General features: G+C 37.5%; 1 protein-coding gene across 1 annotated transcript; it reads right to left on the bottom strand.

Annotated features, from left to right (window-relative positions):
* Positions 1-2,123: 2,123 nt before the first annotated feature.
* LOC138331115 (uncharacterized) lies at positions 2,124-19,667 on the bottom strand. Its single transcript, XM_069278575.1, has 15 exons — positions 18,433-19,667; positions 17,989-18,083; positions 17,252-17,785; positions 16,670-16,847; positions 15,641-15,828; positions 14,164-14,852; positions 12,128-13,581; positions 8,385-11,791; positions 6,867-7,145; positions 6,436-6,564; positions 5,734-5,878; positions 4,990-5,144; positions 4,486-4,571; positions 3,007-4,139; positions 2,124-2,751 (listed from the first exon to the last, which is right to left on the bottom strand). The coding sequence occupies exons 1-15, from the start codon at positions 19,629-19,631 to the stop codon at positions 2,379-2,381; spliced, it is 10,044 nt and encodes a 3,347-aa protein (XP_069134676.1). The 5' UTR covers positions 19,632-19,667; the 3' UTR covers positions 2,124-2,378.
* Positions 19,668-19,830: the final 163 nt, after the last annotated feature.

Raw genomic sequence — 19,830 nt, 5'->3', positions numbered from 1 at the left:
TGCACTGTTAAAATGGCAAAGACGATGACCAATTTACGGCAGTCGTAAACTGCCGTAAATCATCAATGTCGTAATTGGTGTGACTACAGATAAAAACAATGTATTTTGCCTTTGATGCATGCATACGCAATCAGTACGTTATTACATATAGGATATAGTGCCACGGAATTTTTTTTTCGGGATGCAATTAACTCTTTTTTCATAATTTAACTTGAAGTAAAATTAGAAGCTCAAACTTTTCAACGGTGGTAATGGTGTAAAGTAAGTAACTCTTGTAACTGAAGAAAAATACTAAATCGTCTGCTCATGTTTTTGATAGTGAAAACTTACCAATTGTCAGCGGTAGAGCATCTTTTATAGTTGTCAACCCTGGCTTTGTTTTGAGGAGGGTTCATGGCTTGGTCCTGAATCCTTTGGACATATACATAGAACTAAAGCCATGCCAGACTCGGCAATCTCCGGACTCTATTAGAAAGATGCCATTCATCGTGATACTTGGATAAGGAGGGATTGTCTTAAATTATTACATTTATTATATTCGTAGTTTATATAATATTTTTAAGGCCATGGCAAAATGGCAAAATGTCAGTCATAAAATACACCTAGATTGTATTGTTTTGTTCAAGAAATTAACAAACTTATAGCAAGGCACCCATCAAATGTCGTGCAATGTTTGGTTCGCCTTGTTTTGACATTTTTATCTCCGAGACTTTACACTTATCTCACACTATAACAAATTACTGTAAACCGGCTTATTTGCATGTGCGACCAATGTTCATGTATATTTCGAAAAAAATATCGCGATGAAATGTTTCAAATACTGGTGAAGAGGAAATCAAATGGTATGAAAATGGTTTCGATCGAGAATTTAGATCGTTGTGAAAGTTTGTTAGAAATGAAATCTTGAAATTGAATAGCCGCGAAAATAAGTTGGTTTACAGTATTAAAGTAAAGTGCACAAAATGTGTTTTGCATGTTTTGTTTCACGCATTATTAACAGTCAGGAAGTACAGGTGAAACTGGAGTATGCAATCAAATTAACCTAACTACTGTCAGTACATCGCAACTTCGAACAAGAAACCCATAGTTGGAAGGCTAGTCGTTATATGTCGATAAGCATTTGCCGATGAGTACTTCGTGTTCCATCCTTCAACTGTGACTGGGTTGCGAGTTAGAATACCATATTTGGCACTTGCCAGATACTGATCACTGGTCCGTGGTTTTTCTTCGGAAACTCCCGTTTCATTCTACTATCAAGCCTGACAAGTGTTTTACATGACCTTAGTTATTTGTTATATAATATCACGTTAAACTGATATCAGTTACTGCCCGAAAATAGGAGTCTCTCCATCAACTTAATGTGGCTCTAGGCGATATAAATGATGGTTGGGATATACCAGCATCAGAATCTCAAAAATGTGTCCCCGTTTTTAATTTCAATTTTATGACTAGTTTATTACTAAAAAAGAACTAAATCCTAAAACATAGAACTAAAACGCCTCTAACAATGATAAAGATATCGTTGATACAGCAGTCGACGCTATCTTCAGTAACGTTTGGTGTAAGTTACAGTAAAACATGACGAACACGCCTACAAGACATTGATCGTTACAATGTAGTAATTTTTATTCCCGTCAATGTCCCTTTAATATGTTTGCAATTAAATATGTGTATATACAGCGAACTTTGCTTATGAGGCAGTAATTTCTTTGGTCTCATTATAATCCAGGTTTGATTGTATTACCAATAACGTTTGGAATTACAAAAAAATATATGCAATGTTTAGTGTTCTACGCGAAAACTAAAATATATCATTCGTTCATAAAACCAGTGTTTTTTGTGTTTGTTTTTTTAATATAATTTTCTGTCTGTACAAATAATGCCATATTAAGTTAGTATCGAGTCATGTCGCTGGTGTTCTATTTTGTATTTTGATTTTTCCAACGTATTTCCATAGTGAAAGGTGGGTATAATTGCAGAAGGCTCCAAGGTCCTATTTTATCTATTTCATTATCGTCGCATCTTATACTAGTGACATATGCCAAACTATTACACGGACACTGTTACCGGCTTTCAGGCATATTATGTGACAAATAAAAACTCAATATTTGGTCAAAGTGCAAGATTTTTTTTATTATTCAACGATTGATTTCAACAATCAAATTATTTGTGTTATTTTATTATTGTTATTTTTCTGTGAAAACTTGATTATGTTGCTCATACTATATATCAAATGGAACTTGTTAACTTTAATAATTTGTTGGATACTGATTTATTTTTCAATCATTTCTTTTAGATATTTTCAATTATTCTTGATGGTTTGATTCGATTACATACATAAGAACGGAATAGGGACAACATCATTCTTGTTTGAAATCCTATACATATACATCAGCCGGAGGCTCGTTGGACATTTTAACAACATTGTTACCGTCCTCCGGACGTTTAAACATAGATTGATAGTCTTTCATTTCCAACGGATTCCGCATCCTCCCTGGTGCTAGATTATGCTTATCTAACTCCAGATTCAGTGGTCCCACATTATGTTCCGGAGGCATCCTTGATCGTGGTTCCGAATCCATCTGAACCTTGGCTGGCGGAGGATCCTCGTCTTGAACGTCGATAGGATTGTCAGTCCCTGTTTCCGATAACAGGTTTGAGCCAAGTAAGATAGCTTTTGTGGACGTCATGCTTGGATGGAGCTCACTGGTCGATCCTTTATTCCACAATTCTTCATCTAAGCTCCACGTACTGAAAATGGAACGTGGTATTCATTTAGACCATGATTGATTTTTCAGGCAAAAACACATAAAAAACTTCTTGCACGATTATTGTATAACTCTATATCATGTTCTGACGTTTTAGATAGCCCTATGTACTTTTCAGACACATGTTAGAAAGAGCCATTTAAATGCATTTGGTGCATGAAATTGCAACTCGAGCAAGTCACATTTAAATATTTCTCTTTTTTACCATCTCACCAACACAAAGGTGTTTTTATCTTACCTGTTGATGCGTACGGCGTACTTCTTCAGCTTTTGATATCTGTAGACGAAGATGCATAAGCCAGCTACAACAATACTGGAACAGAGAATTATAGCCGTCAGTTGTCCGGCGTTGATCTTACATGTGTAGAAGGCGATGTGATCAGTGCAGTCATAAAGAGGAGGACAGGGGTCGCCGGCACATTCATTGATTTCTTCGTCACACCATTGTTTGTGGTACCCAGCATTACAGGTGCATGTATACATGCCATAACTGTCAGCTCTTGCGCTGTCATTACATGGGACATTCTCGTAATCTGCCTGTGTACATCTGCCGTAGTTACAAGGTGAAATAAGAACGAACACATGTAAGTCTATTCTAGCTGTCATTTGACCACCTCTGTCGCTGCCAATCATTTTATAGTGTAAATGTCCGTGAAAATCAGTTGCTGTGGTCAGCCTCAACTCAGTGCGTTTATACGAAGCACTTTGAACAGGCGTAAATGTGTTATTTGGTACCACGGGATCAGCTGTATTTTCTTGAACAAGTTGTCCTCCAGTTGAAACTATTTCACGGCTAACGAACGTCAGGCTCTCCCCTACATCAGCGTCTACCATCAGCAGAGATCCAATGTGGTGATCGGTATTGTTACCTTCTAGGAAAATAACAATTCCAGCTTCTAAATGATCCGCCAGTGTAAAGTTATCATCTTGGGAGAGGAACCCTAAGACTGGTGCGTCATCTACTTCAGTCACGTGTACCTTTATGACCTTTGACACTGAATGGCTGTTACTACAGGGTGATGTCTCATGTGCTTCGATTTCAATATCAACTTGTCCGGAAAACTCTTGAGGTGGTATGAAAGTCAATAACCCGTCAGCAGTGACTGTTAATTGACCTGCTAATGGTTGCTTGCTGGAGAATGTCACTGGGTCATTTTCTGGATCAGACCAAGTTATTTGGTGAATTATTGTAGTATCCTCCGCGGTATGTATGTCGTCAGTCGTGATGGTGGGCGCGGTATTGATGCACCTGCTGTACATCTTAAATAGACCAAACTGGAATGGTGACGTTAGTGCAGTATCCGCGGCAGCAGCACGTTTCTGTCTAGTAACATCATCTTTACCTTTACCAACTAGTGTTTTATAACATACCTGTAATAAAGTATTTCGTGTTACTAAAGCGTTAACATAACTAAAGAGCTTAATCCATGGTTATCACGAAATCATTACAGAAGTTGATCTATGTAACGAACTGTGTTTCCATGTCGATATGAAATATTTTGTTTATCTGATGGATTTTTTCATATAGATAAACTACAACAATGTTTTTTTCCGATGTTGTTATTAGCTAATATACATTGTTTACTTTGCGTATTTTGTTGCTCAAACAGGATCAATTCCATTCCATTGATGTTGATAAAACCTTTAGCTAGCTAGCAATCGAGTGTTTTAAATCTAAGACAAGAAATAGTGATTGTGTGTAATAGTGTAACCGTACCTGTGTTATCAGATATGTGCCGTTGTTTAGTTTATTAATACTATCACGGTCGCATTCCTCTTGAACATGGAGCCATTTTCCGTCACCTGTGAAAACGAGTTTAGTTGAACATCGGTTTGGCCATACGTTTACTTATCAACTAAGTCGTCTATATACAGTACAAAGACGAAAGAGAACGCTAGAACATTTCTGATTAGCATACGGACAACGTCTACTTAACATAGACTAGCGTTGATATTACCATCATTCAAGAATTATTCTGAAATGCCAAGAATTCCAAATAAGTCAAAATTAAAAGTAGTTGCGATTGGTAAGATATATGTAAGATTTAGAATAGACGGGAATATTTTAAATTGTTAATTTGCATGAAACACGAATAATTTATTTTACATAGAACATAGGTATTTGATATTGGCGAGATTAAATTTGAAATAGATGAAATTATTTCTGATTGATAATGTGTATGAATCACGATATGCCCTATGAAACACCGTGTTTATTTACCAGTAGTAGGGTTGTCCCAAACAGCCAAGGCGGGGACTGTATTTTCATTATAATCAGCCACGTTGATCATAACACTAATCTTCATTTCTAGTTCGGATGACTCGATAACTGGCATTGGAGAAATGAAAAATGACAGTCCTTGGTAGTCCTGTAATCTAAAAAATAGTTCTGACCTTTAAAACCAACACAAATATCAAACAATAATACACCACCTTAAGTTCACGTTTTCTGCATTGTCAAATGTACAAGTTGGATATTTACACTATACAAGGAGACACCACGAATATACTGCAGTCTCCCTGATCACGCACCACGCACATACATACACGTACACGCAATACACTGCATACAGAGGAGGCTGTCCTTACATGACCCTTGATGTTGATAAGACATTAATTTAATCAAAAAAAGACACAGACATTACGAAAAACCTTGCCAAGTATCCAATAAAAAAATCATATTACTGCAAGATGATCTGTGATTACATGTTTCTTAACCGATTTATGTGGTTAAAAGGGTTTTGTTAATTGTCTCTTTAAATGACACTCAGAGATAACATACGTACATTTTCGTGGTATGTAATAGTACAATTAAGGATAGGATAACTATTGCATCTAAGATAATTTCTTGTTAAACGTACCATAATGTGAATTCATGTTTTAAAACACTTTTAGATTTCTCCAAACGATGACATATCGAGGCTAGTGACATGACAACACAGTATAGATAAGAGTAATGAATTACCTGTTTGTGAGAAGTCTAGATGTATACATCATCGTAGTTTTAGGGTCGACTATTGCAGGAGAAAACTCGTCTGACGCATCAGTGCCGTAATTCTTAGTGACGTCATCGGTCGAAAGAGAACCTATCATTATACCACTGTGATGTGCTAGGAAAACGGAGGAAGGATTTTTAAAAAAATAAAATGTATGAATGCATGAAAATGAATTAATTTCACGTCATTCTTTAAACGTACTTCAAAATAATAATTTTATGCACTTATTTGCTATCTTGAACTATAATACAGATACATTTTTATTTGAATAAAGACCACTCCGTTTCCGAAACAAAAAATGATAAAACTTTCTTAAAAACAATAAAAGTATTAGAAAATATCATTCTTTGGCCTAAAATAAAGTTACAACAACAAACAAATGCAAGTTTTCCTACGAAATCTATGTTTCAAGTTTTAAAATATCATTAGCCATTTCGGAAAGGCACTGCGCTTTTATAGGAACCAACTTCGTTCATAAATGAGGTGGTCAATACCCCCCAAAAAGAAACATATATTTCAATGCTACATTGAAGATGAGGAGATCTTAGCAAATATACTTTTAAAATGCAAAAAATGTTTGTAATTTAACCATATACTTTAATGATTTTTTTAAAAATTTTCTAATTATGTAGAATAATGTGTCAAAATGAAAAAAGATCAATACTAATAACCTTTTATCCCGAATACTACAGTATTATCAAAGGTCGACTTTTGGTCCTGTTTCGCTATTGTTCCATCTGAAGCCATCGTTAGAGTAATTTCCTCGCTTTCATTTAACATTATCCGGAAATCGTTCGGACCTGAAAATGAGAGTTTGTATAGGTTGAAAGGTTTTTTTTTTACATATAGTATACTAAATTGAAATGGTTGTTTCTTACTAAGCTGGGAATTCGTGTTTAACATAAAAATATTAAATAATATATATATAATATTCAACTCTGAATAACAAATCGCCTCATCGCATTTAATAACTGAAACGAGAATAAGTAAGGAAAGAAAGTCCAAGCAGAAGATCATGCACAGACTAAGAAAAACACATATATTTCTATCGCGTATGGTAATAACCATCAACAGAAATATTATGATATATTTTATAACGTACGAGTGATACATGTAGGCTTCATAGGAATTGAACTTCTCAGATGAGATCTTCCAACAGCCGCGAGTGAGTGATGAAGACAGCGACCAGGCTCGAGTAGGAAAGTAGACCCGTCATTTGTGTTGTTCGGCTGGTCCCGAAATTTAGACACGGTTGAGTTCATATTTGTTCCGTTGAACCAGAAATGACCATGGATTATTTCTGCTTGTCCTGTCCTCGATACTCCAGCCTTGATCATAGGTAGAATGTCAGACGTGTTTTCAGTTGTTCCAATACTCCACTCTGTACAATAAATAAATATATGAATGAGAAGATATTTTATGTATGTAAATCCGAGTCACAATATCGAAATAAGTATTTAGACAATTTTTTTCTGAATAAAGCATATAGAGACTGAACAGTGTTTTGATTGTGTTAAAGGTGGTAAAAAACGCAATGGGATACAGACATATTCAATGTAGCGCTGGCTACATGTTGAGTATGTATGTAACCAGTTGCGTTCATATCACCTTTAACGCAATCAAACCACTGTTCAATCTATATATTTACATAAATAAGGATATTGTTACGTGGCCGTGATCAAGTTTAAAACTATGTTGGTTGCTAAGCTGGGTAACTACGGTAGTCAGGATGGCCGAAGATATACTTCCGAATGTTGAACGTTTAGCTGCATTTTGATTTGAAATATAATAATGACACTTTTCAATTATTTTCAAATTTTTTTTTCAATTGTATCAATAATGTCCATTTCGAATAAAACTTGAGATAACCGAGGCTGAACGACTACCGGTATGTATCGTTGTCAGGGTAGTGAAGCGGTATGAAATGGAGTTGCCATATTTGATTTTCAGCCCTGGAGAGTCACTGTGATATAGCCAATTGATGGTATGACCGTTGAGCTGCTGAATGTTTGCCATGTATGTTTCGGTGTGAGAACGCGATATAGAATAAATTCGTCATTGTTATGAATTTAATCTTATTGAAAGGAGAATAAATAAGTGTTTGCAAGGTTTTGTAGGTCTGTTTTGCAAAGACAGAGGATAAAGCTGATGATACTGTTTTGGATAGGGTCTGTTATATTTATCTGAGAAGAGTGACCGTACACACATACTGACGTGACGATGGAATTCCCCGAACATTCCTGTAACCCCAACCAGCGATTCATTTGTTGTTTATTACCGTTTCAATGTTTATAACAACTCTCTATCTACATTATCATATGACGCAAATCTTACCGAAGCGTGAACTAGAAGTAGTCCGATCCCGCTTTGGGTTTGTATTCATATGTCATTGCGATTACGCTAATTTGAACGCAACTCCCGTCCTATTGACTATATCGGAGCACATGTAAATATATTATCATATTTCAATGCCAATGAGTAATAAGAAAATTCCAAAGGCAGAATACTATCGACAAAAAATCATTTCATTTTTTACGATGTATGCTGTAGCAAGTAGTAGTGCATTGATTTAGATTATTTCACAACGCAATGAATATGAAACTGACATTTTTATTCTTACCGTACACATCGGCGATATTGTTTTCACCACTCCAAGCCACGCCGAAACTGTCCTCTAATTCTGTGAATGACACATTTTTAATGGGAAGGCCATCTACATCAGTAGCATGATATTCGAATAAAGATTCCGAAGCCACATTTTCAACATTTGGAGGATACAACTCGACATTGAACTTACAAGAGAATTGTCCCGTCGTTCCTGCAGCATTATAAGCCCAGACATTGAAGTAGTATATATCGCCATGGTTGAAGCTCTTTTCATTATCTAGGTAGATTTGACCATTGGTTGCCAAGCCAACGTCAGTCATATCGTATACATCGGTGTTATTTTCAGAAGTTCCAATGCCGATAGAGTAGGAGTACACCTCACTCTCAGGATCTATACAGGACCAGTAGGCGGCTACAGTGTTATTGGATCCTATATACTCCGTAGGCTCGTCCATGCTGTTCAGGGGATCCAAACATCTCACATATTCACATATTGCCGGTGTAGTATCTACCATAATACCGTTGGATCTTGATACAGATTCCTTTCCGGCGAAATTCACAGTCTTGATATTAACGTAATATGTATGTGTCTCCGTAATTTCATATTCGTATTCAGACCCATTTCCTGGAGAAGCTATTGTAGGCAGTAAATCCAGGTTCTCGATTTCAATTTTCATGAGATCAAAGTCACCAGGTAGACATGTTTTTGAACACTGTTCGAGACAATCATGTTCACAAGGCAAGCACATTGTCTGATACAGCCGCATAGTGGATACACTATCTGTTGAATTTTCATTGTCAGTTACTCCTACCCATATTTCCTTTATGCTACTCTCTCCGTCGTAAAACCCGGTTCCGTGCAAACAGGGTTTCCTGGCATCGGTTGGAATAAGAATCTTAACAAGTACTACCTCAGATCGAAAGGGGTCGAATATATCTTCTATTCCTGGTTCATAGTCATTGGCATTTATCGTGTTAACAAAAGTCTTCAATCTTTCACCAAAATCGATTCCATTTGCAATCGCCTTTATGACTCCATTGATATATAGCTTTATATTGTGTTTTTCCTCTCCACGCGAAGATTCTGATTCCAACACAAATGTAACAGTTTCCTCCGATTCATATGGATCTGCATCTAATGTGATCCATTCTTCAAAACTTTTGTATCGGCCAACGACCCAAAACATAGCATCCCATATATCACTTCCATTTTGTTGTTGTGTCCCCATAATACTTAAGCCGAACCCGAACCGTTCAGGATTAGGAAGTTCGCCGTAGACGGTATCAGTGAAATTCCTGTCTGCAAAAGTAGTAGTCCTAAACGTCGAGGGCTTTTGTGTGGATGTCGTCGTGGGTTGCTGAGTTGTAGAATAGTTAGATTCATCTTCGGAATCATCTGCTATCGTCATATTGAAGCTCACTTCGTCGATGTTTGTTCTGTATGGTGGAGTATAATTGGTTGGGAAGAGCTGAGATTCCGATCCAAAGGAAATTATTGATATGATATTATCTCCTCTTGCTGCTTTTAATGATACTGTGTAGTTGCCGGGTATTAGAGGAAACTCAGTACTCTCCATTCCACTTTTGATGAATTTGGTCTGGGCCGTATTATAACCTATTGTAAGGATGGCTTTAGCTTCAGTAAAGTCGACGAATTCTTGACTGTATGGTTCCGTCATCTTTTCCCATGTAATATCACTTGACATACGGAAGGGAAAGGTTATTCTTTGATTCGGACAAAGGAATTCCTCTTGCGTTCTTGCAATAGCGATCCATGATGTTATTGTTTCTTTCGAAGATTGAAACATAGATGTTGAAGACCAATCTGGAGCTATCTTCACATCACCATTTAGAGGGCCGGATGTATCCACTCGGAACCTAGAACTGCTGATCGAAGAACTAAGACCTGCCGTGTTGAGTGCGGTCAAATGCACGAAATAAAATGTGTTAGGCAATAACGATAACCGATACATTGTGGCTTTAGTATCCCCTGTCACTGAAACTGAATCAATCTTGAATTCAGCAGAGACGGTTTTCGAATCACAATTTGCCATTTGATATAGCGTTACTTCAAAGGATGCGATACTGCTTTCAGATTCTGTAAAGTTTCTCCATGAGACATCAAGTTTATCAAAATCAGCGACAAATAAGTCATCATTTCTATCGTCTATCACATTTCCGATTTGTAGTTCTATAGCCGTGAAATCAGGAGGAGTGGTGTCCACCAAAATAGCTGATGACGTCACAGACTGACACATATCGGCCTCGTTCTCAGCTACAACTGTGACGTAATAGGAATGACCATGCACCAGGTGGAGTTTTTGTATCTCCACAAGAGTATCTAGTCCATACGAAGTCAATGGCTTCTCGTTAAACTGTTCAAATGATTTATACATTGTATCACATGCCGACGTTTTATTTTCACTACTAAAGTTAAATAAGGAACTGTTGCTGGATACTCCGATGAAGTATCGCCGAATTCCAATATCGGATTGAAATTCCGTCCACGATACTATAATTTTTGATACGTCCGGCTGCACATCTGGTGTTTCGATCGAACCAGGAACTATTTGGTCGTTAAAGCCGGCCTTAACGCCATTTGAAGTTGCTTCTTCTTGACTTCCAGCAATACTCGTAGCTCTAACTGTTACATAATATGTCACGCTCTTGGCTGTCAGGTTCAGATTACGGAACGTATAAGATGTGTTTAACCCTACGTTAACATAAAAGTGGACATTTGACCTGGTTTTGTCGTAGCGATGATCATCACCTAATGATACCTCATAGTATGTGACTGTTTGTGTAGGATCGCCCGTGTCGTCCCCAAAAGTGTCCCAGTTAGCAGATAATTCCAGGACGCTCTGCTGGTAGCTGATGTCCCCTTCTAGGCCATCGCGGACGTCGCCTGGGTCGGGTGGCTGGATACGGACAGTGACACCGTCGGACACCGACGTGAATGTTCGATTTAAAGCGTCCCTTACTTTTATAATATTAAAGTAAGTGAACTCCTTTTTTAGACTGAATTCGTCACTATAAAATGTCTGTGCGTTCTCAACAACATCTTCGTAGTCTTTGATTACGTTTCCTAAGAGATCCTCGATTTTCCACTGTACCATTTCTATAGGACAGGTATCAGAGAAGCGCCAGAATCCACGGATTGTGTTAAGACTACTTTGGTAATCTTCGTCCTCTTCCGGGCCTCCATCGCCAACGGTCAGCTTTGGTCGAGAACTGACCGTTACACTGTCCGAGTAGAACATTTTGGACAGACCGCCTCTATTTGTTACTCTTGCTGTCGCATAAAACATGTCCCCATGACCAATGTCTAGGTTCCCAAAGAATATTTTACCCGTTTGAGGGATTTCTTTATAACGGCTGATATCAGTTTGCCCAGGCTTGGAACCAAGTGCTACTTCCACCCTATTTATAAAAAATCGGATGTTTTGTGTGTAAAATAGCTATGAAAATCCTTAAAGGGAATGAAAACCAAAATCTATTTCAATCCTGTCAACTACATGATTGATATTACGCAATGGAATTTGACACGTTTTTTAACTACTATTTGAATTAGGATTATGTAACAGTATATCTATAATACCTCCTACTGAAACCATTTATTTGTTTAATTTACTCATTAGCTAAGTGTTAAATGTGGACAATGAAACACAATAGACCACTAAAAGCAAAAGACCAAGATTTTAACAATGAGAAGTTTGCATACATTCATACAACGTAATATCGAATATGTATACTTACATTTCGATTTCAGTTTCTTCGTCCGCGACGTTCTCCACCCAAACTTCTACATATGTCTGAGGTATTTGACATCTTTGGTGAACAGTGATTTCTTCCCGGGACATTTTCGTTACGACTTTGACGCTCGCAGCGGACGGAGGGGTATCATCTACGGTAACAGCTCGAACATAGGTCGTGTTTTGATGTAAGACATTGGAAACTGTCAGCTGCACCGATACTTCCTTAACGGTTGTTTCACCAAGGAATACAGCCACATCGACAGCTATGTTGCGTCTACCATGCGGTATATCCCGCCGGATGGGTACCTTGTTGAGTGAGGAAAAGAAATGAACTGTCAGCGATTTCACGACACTCTCTTCTTCGACGACGAATTCCCATGAACATGCAACCACGGACCTTTCCACAGAGATTGCTTCAGAACATTCCAGAGAACGAATCATAGGCGGTGATAGATCGGCTATTACTGGATCAGTGCTCATTACTTTGACATTACCAGCGGGATCTTTTAATCCTAAGGCCAAAAATGCTGCTACACCAGATTCAGGAGAAAGGAAATCGGCTGGGGTTTGTAAAGTCTCAACTTCCTCGGTTTCTTTCACATCTGTCAGGTACGGGAGGCTACCGGCAGAAATAGACATAGTATTAACAGCAGAGTCATCAGAAACATTCCACACGAGATTAAGATAATCCTTATTAGTTTGGTAAAACACATCTCGATAATGTATATAATGTGTATCGTCTACTTCAGGCCCGATGTAGTTGATTTCCGGAGCCGAAGTGTCGAGTTTGATGCCGTCTGATGTAGATACTATGTATTCCTCGTGGCAGCTGTAACCTGGCAGAGCTCTTACGGTGACAAAGTAGGTATCCCCTTCTGTAAAATCCATATGAATCTGAGCTTGTCCGTGTGACGAGTTGTGAACCATCAGTCCGTACCCAGTGTAAGGTAATACATCAGATTTGTAGGCATCAGAACCAATTGCCCATTCATACTTCCTGATGTCACACGCTTCACTTTCAAATCCAGCAAATGTCACGGCTAAGGAAGCCCGGTCGATAGTATAGTCGTCGTCGACAGATTGTTTTCTGCCATCACATATTTGTCCCGGCACGTTTGCCTTGAGTACCACAATTGGTTTAGAGGAAACTACGTCGGATTCCAATCCAGCGCCGTTGGTTACTTTCACAGAAACATAGTATTCTACAGTTGATTCAGAAAACGTTTCAAGTTCAAGGTTGGAAACTGTTATAATCATTTCGTCTCCTTCGTACTCTATAAAGTCTCCAGTGGCTGATAAATCTCCAGGGGATGTGCCGATTCCTACATACACGTTGCTGATTCCGCTTTCTGGATCCTGTCCCACCCAATTTAATGTTAAAAAGTTAGGATCAACATGTAACACTCTGTTTAAGTCGTCAAGTTCCTCGTCCTCCATTGGAAGTCCTATATGTACCTATTGAAAAGGAAAAACATAACTGTTGCATGAAAATTATTTCTCTTTGATGCATGTATTTATTTATTTCATTTTATATTAATATATTTACAATTGCCACTGTTTCTGTATCGACATTTTTGTGATGCCATGGAGAAAAAGGGCGGGATAGAGCTGTCAGTCAACGACGTGATCTTTTTGGGTTTTTTCTGAATGGCTGTTGTATATAACACATGGTATTGTATCTGACGTTTTTGTTGATTTTATTGTTCAAAGACAATATTGTAAATATAATGTTTTCGTTTACGAAATTTACCGGCTGCTCTATTGGGTTTATCACCTCACACACTAAACCAGGTAAGAGGTTAATCCTTAAGTGTTTCAACACATCTTTATGTAGGTACATTTCATGGGTTTTTTTGAGATATAAAAAAAATATATTAAAATAATGTAAATGAGCAATTTTGAAGAAAACAAATTAATATTACCAAAGTAAATAATTATACAGAATTTCCAAATGGTTACAAATCGTAGGATCTTGTGTAATTTTAAGATTTATTATAATAATTATTTAAAAATGAAACATACAATATATAATTATACCTTTGTGAGTATTGGAGCTGTTCCATCAACAATGACCCCAAATGACTCGTGGGAGGTGGACAAAAGAGCGTGGTTTATAGCTTTCACAACAAGTGAGTATTTTGCACCATCTATTAGAATTATCCCATCAATGTTCAATTTCACCGGACCGTCGTTCAGATCCGGGTCTGTTGTCATGTACGGTGTACTTTTAGGCCACGCTTTATGTTTGCTGCCTTGATGTTGTCTGTTGACGAAATATCTGTATTCTTTGATCCCGGAATCATCGTCTTCAAATAACCAGGATACATCTAGGTGGTCGTTAAAACTTTGGTAGCGGTTTCCTGTCTCTGTGTCATGGAGGTAGTGCATGATTGGTGTTGTATGATCAACAATGAATCCGTCAGATGTCACTTCCGCCGTAAGCCCCGCCCCATTCTCAGCAGCTATCACGAACTCTACCTCATCGCGGTGACTCAGGGAGATTGACCTTTCTGTAAATTGAGTCAGGTCTCCCACCCCAAACGTCTGGATATGCTTACTATTGATGAATAGGGAAACATCATATTTGGAGATGTGGCTTTCGGGGTCGGTGAAATTATCCCAATTGCAAGATTTTGTAGCTCTTTCAGACGAGAAAGCGATGTTGCTCCCTGTGTTTGATCCGTCGAACACAACGCCAGTTAGTGGATGTGTAGTATCAATAAGTACTGAAATTCAATATCACACAAATCCATGCATAAGTAAATTAATACTTGGGTTTCTGCAAGTATCACGAAATATATCAAATACTATATTCTTCCATGAATGACTAGTATAATGTAATGTCTTATACGAGTAACTGCTAATGATAGATTTCATATTCTGATAAAATAATATTTTGCTAGATATTTTATGTGGACGAGACTTTAGGTTACGTTTTCGACACCCAGCTCGGACTGGACGTCATTACGTATTCATTATACATCATAGGTAAGAACGTATATTCCTTAAATAATATATGTGTAAGTGGCCTTAATCAGCGTGTGCTGCTTATGGCGGATTTCAAGGAGAAAACAAAACGAGCAAGCAGTCAAATAGAGATTTGGGCCTTATTATGACATACCATCGTTGCATTAAATGATTTCAATGCTAATAAAACAATTTTGATTTGAGATTTTTAAAAATTTATATACGACATTTAGTCTTACACAACACCAGTGAAATAGTAATAGGTGTTGCTGTAGTTTTTATTATATATCAAGCTATTCTATAAATGTTGCCATGTCTAGAAACAATGGTCGTTAGACAGATAATATATCTACTATATTCATATTAACTACAACAATAATTTAAAAGTTAGATAGATATACTAAGCTGTAGTCAAGTCATAAAGCTCGATATCTGAATCGCTGTTTACCTTGCACTGGTATATTATCATAACTTCTACACGTTATAAAAATATGACATGGATGGTACTTATAAGTAATATAAGAGTTAGCGGGGCTAGCTCACTCACCTCCATCCGACGTGGCGCTGACACCTTTCGAGTTGAGAGCCGCGTTGTACGCTTTTACAGTGGAATAGTATGTTGTGTTGTGTATCATAGTAAGGTCCTGTACACACGATCGCTTGAAATGGTGGGTAAGATTGTGGAAAGTGACTATGTTGTCTTCGCCTGGTGATGTACCGACGCCCCATATAAAGCTACATGTTAAAGAAAATATTTACCTTTTATAATTTTGTAACATTTTAAGTATGGATTTTAATTACTACAGCATTATGTATACCAATTTATTTTCTCAAAATACTAATTTTCGCGGTATTTCACGAAATAGTTGAAACGGTATTCAACTGAATTGCGAATATTTGTACGAAGCTGATATATGAATGTAAAATTGTCCGTAAGCTCCTGACTTGATGTATTTGCGAATATATCCATGTGTTCTCTATGACAAGTTATTTAACGACGACAATAATAAAACAAAATAAAGTTGTTTTAAGATATATTCTTAATATACATTTAAACATCAAAGAAACACCTGTAAAGACAAAAAGGTTCTTGTAATCACGAGGTTTTTATACGTAGGTCAACCAATGTTGAATTGGTCATTTTGAACCTCGATAAATTGGTCTAATTAAGCAGGTGATCGTTATACAGAGGGGCACGCCAAGACGGATTTCCCTATATGTTAACTCCAATTAGATGATATATTAAGTTATCTGCGATGTACAGGTTGATGAAGCTGTGACTTTTTTACGGCATATATCCTCATATGTTCCATATATATTACATATCTGGAAATTGCACCGTGTGGTAGCAATGCTTATCTTTTCAAATGATCAAGATTTAATTTCCTTTTTAATTTTCAGAAGTCTGATACTATCAGTTTTACTATATTAACTAAGTTGACACGAACAAAATATTGGGTCTAAAATTGCATCGGCCAATGTGAATTTCTTGTGATTAAATACAATTTCGAACTTGTCTTAGATGATAAGCAATATTGAAATTATATAACTAAATGCATTTGAGTTAAGTACTCACTCCCTTATACCGGACTCTTCGTCATAGAACTTCACCCACTCTGCACACATGATGGACGTATCCCACTGATAGTCGATATCTGTGTCGAGTTTGTCACCATCAAGGACGACTCCCACATTGGGCGGGGTCAAGTCAATTAGTATCTGTTCGTCCCCATGTCGAGCGGTATTCAGATCAACTAGAGAATATATAAAATAATCTAACAAAACATAAAATTATATATTCATTCTTGTATTCGTGGGTTTTTTTTCATTTTAGTAGTGTAATATACTTTGCAAAAAATTTATGTCGAAACTATTCAATTTTCAGTAAGGAAGTTACAAGCAAAAAAACGACACTACAACTTTTGCATTTCTATAAATCGCTCGCGGTTCTAAAATGTATTATAAAAATAATGGGTAAAACAAAAAACTCCGATACATATGTGGCCTTGATCAAACGTATCATCAAAATTTAGAGAGGAAGTTTAAACATTTAATAAATCCCGGTATATATTTCATCTAATAACCATCCATTTCTCCCTATTTATATGTATTTGATTATGAGACAGAAAATGACATAAGAAATTGGTATGAAACTGACCATTGTTGACTGCTCTGAGACGTAACCATGCTGGGACCCCATGACCAAGTCCGAGGTGCTCAATGGCCACGTACGGCTCATCTCTCGTAATGTAAGTCTGTAATTCATACCCTCGAATAGTGACGTCATGCTTTGTTTTGCCAAGTCCAAAGTCAACTCTCGCTAGCTGAGAAAGTGGATCGGAAGCATTAAAATAAACTGCAAGGAGGTCGAAATCTTCGTCATAGAAAATATCAAGGACTTTTGTGAATATTGGCGGGGTTGTGTCTACCGTGAAAGGTGTACTATGGCAGACTGTGGTCACGAGAGCTCCGCCAAAGACGATGGTGTTCAGAGCTCTAACAGCGGTGTAGTATTGGCCATCTTGGAGGTGAAGGTCCTTTTGATAACCGCTGTGTGTCCAGTACTTCTCACTAGAGTGATGTTTGTGTGGATCCGCTTCCCCAACGACATTCTGTGTACACATTGACTTCCCTACCATCCAGGTATAGCCCCAAATCCCACTCTCGTCGTCATGGAAACCGTCAAAGTTCGCTGTTAATATACAAATTACAAACATTCAAACTAGAAAACATTTGACAAATTTCCCCTTGACAATAATGCAATTTAATTGACAATCGTAATCCTGATGTTTATTCATGGTTTGGAAGGATGCTCAAACTGAGGCTGATATGTTTACTATTTATAGAAGTTCAAAAATTACAATTCGTGATTAAAATATCAAAAGTTTACTGTACCTGAAGCCAAGTGGTTGTTGATTGTATATTTCTCGTCCTCTAGAGGTTTATGGCCGTTGAATACAGTTCGAGATTCCTCGTCATCAAATACCATCCTTGAAGAATGCAAAAATGATTTAGCATCAACTTTATAGATATATATATCAATTTGAGAGATACGATGCTATGCAAATGATTAATGCTTTTAAGGTGCTTTTCGTAAGATTGTATCGGTGATTAATATTTGCCATAAGATAATTGATTAGATATATCTTAATCGTCGCAATGGCTGTTTACATTATCAGAGTATGTTTTACAGAAGCATAACATTGATAAGGTTTGTATTGAAACGTAATAACTAACACACTGTTGCGAAATGTTATCCAAACACAGATCAAACGAGAAACGAGAAATTCTTGTCAATCTTATCACCATATAAAGAAAAAAACAGAAATTTCGCCTTACCTGTGGTTTTCATTCCATGTGACCTCCACACATCTCTGAGTAGGAGCTGCTGAACACCCACTGGCACGCATTGTCACTTTGGCGTCTGGTCCCAAAGGACCTGTGAACGGAGGCGTAAAGTCTACGGTGGTACCTAACGATGACAGGTAACCCGTGTATCCCATTGTATTGGTGATCTTAGCGTTGATATAATAAGCTGTAGCGTGAGCCAGATCTAAATTATCATACAGAACATATGAACTATGACCTACGCCAAGTCTTTCGTAATTCTTATATGTCCCACTGAGACGCAGTGAAGCCCGTGGTCCCTCTACAACTTCATGCATGTCGCATACTTCGGAATGGTACTCATAATCAAACGAAACGCACTTAATTGAATATTCCAAACAGAGTTTAGCACAATCTACTGCTGACCTGGCTTTAGCTGTTTTGAAATTTGGAGCCGTGAGTTTACCATCCCGAGGGACTCCGAAATGTTTAAGTTCGTCATTAACGCCATCTCGGACGGTTGTCTTGTCAATATCAAGAGAATTCCAGGACAAGAACTCGCTGCCATATTGACCGGAACTAAAGCCAAGAGCCTTTTCATGTGAAGGCACCAATGTGCTATCATCGAATGTCACCACTGTTCCGCTGATTTTGTTGGGATGACTCGAGAATTTATACGATGGGTCCACTCTACCATCGGGAATAGTTGTATCATATGTTGGTAACATACAGTAGGAGAAGGCTTCCAGTCCTTGTGTGTTCCTAGCCTTCACTGTGAAGTATAGAGGTATACCACTCGGTAAGTCGTTGGTAGGTACTAGAAGAGATGCGCCACCCATTTCTGTCCAGTCTACCACATTTGTTCCACCATGTTGTGTTCCGATAGCATATAATAATGTTACTTTACTTGTTTCATCCAATGCTGAAACTTCTAGTTTAAAGGCAGCGTCAAGTGGACTTCTGTTTTTAACTTGCTCTAGCAAACATCCCCGAGGACCTTCACGCCGTTTTCTGGAGCCTACAGTGTTCGGGGGAAATTCTGGTGGGGATGAATCCTCGCCTATCATTGGTGTCGTAAAGATATTATAGTTAATCGTAGGAGTTGTGTATGACCATATACTCTTATCAAATACCGTAACTGTCTTGAATAAAAGAAATAATTCAGCGAAACCTCGTAGATCCAGCTTCAGGGGCACAAGAACAAGGTCCATCTTTGCTCTTTTAAAAATGAAAATGAAATTACATATTAAAGTGATCAACAGTTAGCCTATATTGAAAACAGAAAGTTCGTGAAATATATTTACGAGTATGTACAATATGCCATTATCGGTTATGATATTCGATTACAAACTGAAATCCATTATTCAATTTTTACTATTCAATTCTGTGCAGAATTGAGAATTGAAATTC

The sequence above is a fragment of the Argopecten irradians genome, chromosome 9 (genome assembly GCF_041381155.1).
Source record: "Argopecten irradians isolate NY chromosome 9, Ai_NY, whole genome shotgun sequence".
Lineage (NCBI taxonomy): Eukaryota > Metazoa > Mollusca > Bivalvia > Pectinida > Pectinidae > Argopecten > Argopecten irradians.
The sequence above is the reverse complement of the archived record's forward strand: the minus strand, read 5'-3'. Positions and strand labels throughout refer to the sequence as shown.

Excerpts from the sequence above, each read along its gene's own strand:
- LOC138331115 (XM_069278575.1), bottom strand. The coding sequence starts at position 19,631 with ATGGACCTTGTTCTTGTGCCCCTGAAGCTGGATCTACGAGGTTTCGCT. Across the intron at positions 5,879-6,435 it reads TGTAGTATTCGGGATAAAAG|CACATCACAGTGGTATAATG; the intron begins GTTATTAGTATT and ends CCGTTTTCCTAG. Across the intron at positions 2,752-3,006 it reads TACGCCGTACGCATCAACAG|TACGTGGAGCTTAGATGAAG; the intron begins GTAAGATAAAAA and ends TTCCATTTTCAG.